The sequence below is a fragment of the Austrofundulus limnaeus genome, unplaced genomic scaffold (genome assembly GCF_001266775.1).
Source record: "Austrofundulus limnaeus strain Quisiro unplaced genomic scaffold, Austrofundulus_limnaeus-1.0 Scaffold312, whole genome shotgun sequence".
Lineage (NCBI taxonomy): Eukaryota > Metazoa > Chordata > Actinopteri > Cyprinodontiformes > Rivulidae > Austrofundulus > Austrofundulus limnaeus.
In genome coordinates, this window is record NW_013952714.1 from 13,691 (window position 1) to 16,747 (window position 3,057).

At 34.6% G+C, this 3,057-nt stretch overlaps 1 protein-coding gene across 1 annotated transcript in view; it reads left to right on the forward strand.

Moving 5' to 3' along the window:
- Positions 1-3,057, forward strand: part of LOC106527170 (polypeptide N-acetylgalactosaminyltransferase 16) — a gene marked incomplete at its 3' end in the record, with an annotated part of 18,374 nt that overhangs the window by 13,078 nt on the left and 2,239 nt on the right. Inside the window, 3 exon segments of the mRNA XM_014021972.1 lie at positions 840-961; positions 2,461-2,548; positions 2,848-2,932. Of these exon segments, the coding sequence (XP_013877426.1) occupies positions 840-961; positions 2,461-2,548; positions 2,848-2,932 (295 nt within the window).

Consider the following 3,057-nt stretch of genomic DNA (forward strand, 5'->3'; position numbering starts at 1 on the left):
TTCTGTGGTACAGCTGTAGTTTCTGTGGTACAGCTGTAGTTTCTGTGGTACAGCTGTAGTTTCTGTGGTACAGCTGTAGTTTCTGTGGTACAGCTGTAGTTTCTGTGTATTCCAGCTGTAGTTTCTGTGGTACAGCTGTAGTTTCTGTGTATTCCAGCTGTAGTTTCTGTGTATTCCAGCTGTAGTTTCTGTGTATTACAGCTGTAGTTTCTGTGGTACAGCTGTAGTTTATGTGGTACAGGCATAGACAAAGAAACACAAAGAAAAAGACGTTAAAGGGAATCCTGATTGATCTAAATCAGTTTTACTCTGATTTCATGTCAAACAGCAACAACAAATGGTTCTGAGTCTCTTCATTGTATTTAATCATTTGGGTTCAACGTTTTCAAGCTTTTAATAAAGTTGATATTTTTTTTATCTTTGTTTCAATTCTATTTAAAGTCTGAAATTCTTATTGTCATTTTTGATCTAATAAAATTATATGTTTGTAAAATATGATTCTTTCTCACTTCGTTTGAAAATAATAAAATCAATGTTTTGCTATAAACTCTGAAGTGGCAGATTAAATCATCTGCATGAGATTAAACAGAAACACTTTTAGATATTTAATTTTAAGACATATCTGACTGACTTATATGACTAAACACTTTTTAAAACTTTACAATATTCATACAGAACTTATGAGAAGGAAAAKAACATTTTGTCTTTTTGAGTCAGGTTTTAAATCTTTAACCAGCAGCAGGGATGAGAAACACATTGTGTCACTACATCCATGTTGTTAAACTGGACTTGTTGGAGCGTTTAGGAACTGAAGCTTTGGTGTCATGTGTTTCCCTCAGGTTTGATCCGGTCACGAGTGCGAGGAGCCAACACCGCCTCTGCCTCTGTTCTGACCTTCTTAGACAGCCACTGTGAGGTTAACACTGACTGGCTGCAGCCCATGATCCAGAGAGTCAAGGAGGTAGAAAAATACACAGAGTTGCTTCACAGTCATCCTGTCAGACTCACAACATTAGTCATTTTCATTTTAGCTGGAATATTTTCTCTGTAGTCTGGCACTTTGTGCTGGTTTTTCATGTTGGATTTTTCCTCTATGATGTCTGAGGCTGAAACATAATGTGGTTTAGTTAACATCTATAAAGAGGGTCTTTCTATAACATGAAGGGTTATGTTTTATATAAAATTCTGAAAAGAAGCACATCCTTACAGTTTCACAATTTATTGTGCCAGCTCTATTAAATACAGACTGAAAAATAGAAATTGTGTTTTTCTCACATTATTAAACTTGGAAATCTTTATAAAATATAACAAAACAGAAATCTGTTAGACTTCTGAATGGGGGGAAAAGAGACAAAAATAATAAAATATGTGAAAAACTTAATCCACCATGAATAAAGAGATGTAAAACTATTATTAATAACTGAATGATTTAATTGTAAAATTTGTTGACCCCTGCAGAATGATTAAATTAACTTATTTCTAAGAACAAAAAAATGAAGCTAATAAAAGTTTGATATTAAGCTAGACGCAGCACTTTATGTTTTCTTCCAGTTGATATGCACATAATAGTCATAGAAAACCAGTTCTTGACCTTTAGCTCCATCTGGACACTGATGTGTCATTCCTGGATGACGAAGGGGAAAGAACTTTATCTTTATCACGTCATAGGAAAAGTGTCTGTTTTCACAAAAAAACCTCCTAATTCAAAAGGGTTTTGAATCATTTATCTTAAATCCCCTTTAATAAATCAAAATCTAAACCAAAGGAAAGCTGCTGGAAAGACAGTACTGACAGCTCATCAGAGATCCAGAGGCTCATTTATAGAGAAAACTACTTAAAATTGGTCAGAAGGTTACTTTGCAGATTTCTCTCAGGCTCTTGGTCACGCCTCACAAAAGGATCTAAATAATCTGTTCAGTGAAAGGGTTTTTATATATTTAATTAGTCACATCTTTTACTGTTCTCAATGAAGATCTCACCTCCTGGCCAGAAAATATCTAAAACAAGTCATTTAAAATTGTGAGCACAATATTAATTGGAGACATATTTTGTTTTGCTCCGTATTGTTTGAATGCAATTCAAAATCATGACCACAGACCCAACAATAATTATTTTTATTTTAACATGCATGAGGCAGGGTTGTCCAGTCCTGGTCCTGGAGGGCCACTTTCCTGTATTACCACTTTGTACTAATACAAAGGATGTTAAAGAACCTTAAGTTAATATTTGTGTTACTAAGAAGTTATTTGTTTTGTGTCACCAGTATCATTATTAGAATATTGTTAAGTTTTTCAAATGCTTCTCTTTAAGGTTGGTTGTATAGAAAATAAACCTGTAACATAGATATGAGACTGGATAACTAGGCTTCAGTATTTTTGGTAAAATAAAATATTTCACTGTTCACTAATCTTACAAATGTACAAATTACAGTAATAGTTGGACTTTCACTTCCCCTCCCAGGATCATACACGAGTGGTCAGCCCCATCATTGATGTCATCAGCTTGGATAACTTCGCCTATTTGGCTGCTTCTGCAGACCTGAGAGGAGGTCAGTTACACACACACACACACACACACACACACACACACACACACACACACACACACACACACACTGCTGCAGACAAAACCCTGCTGCACAAACATTTGTTGCATGTCATCAAGTTCCGTAAGATGGAGCCAAACTTAAAATACAGTAGATATATTTAAATAATGCATAGTTTATGTTGGCCAGCTGTTGATTTTGGAAAGGTTTTGTATCTTGTATCTGTTTTTCTTGGCTTTTTTAGGGGCTTTTCTAAGGATTAGAATTTGATTACCAAAGCTGACGTTTGTTTTGTATTTCAGGATTTGACTGGAGTCTCCACTTCAAATGGGAGCAGATTCCTATTGAGCAAAAAATGGCGAGAAGTGATCCTACACAGCCGATAAGGTATTTCCAATTGTGATATTGTTTTTTATTTTTTTAGTTATTATTTATTTATTTATTGTTATTTTGTATGGATTCTGACTGATTTTTTTTCTGGTATACATTTTGTATACAGAGCATGTAAAAGG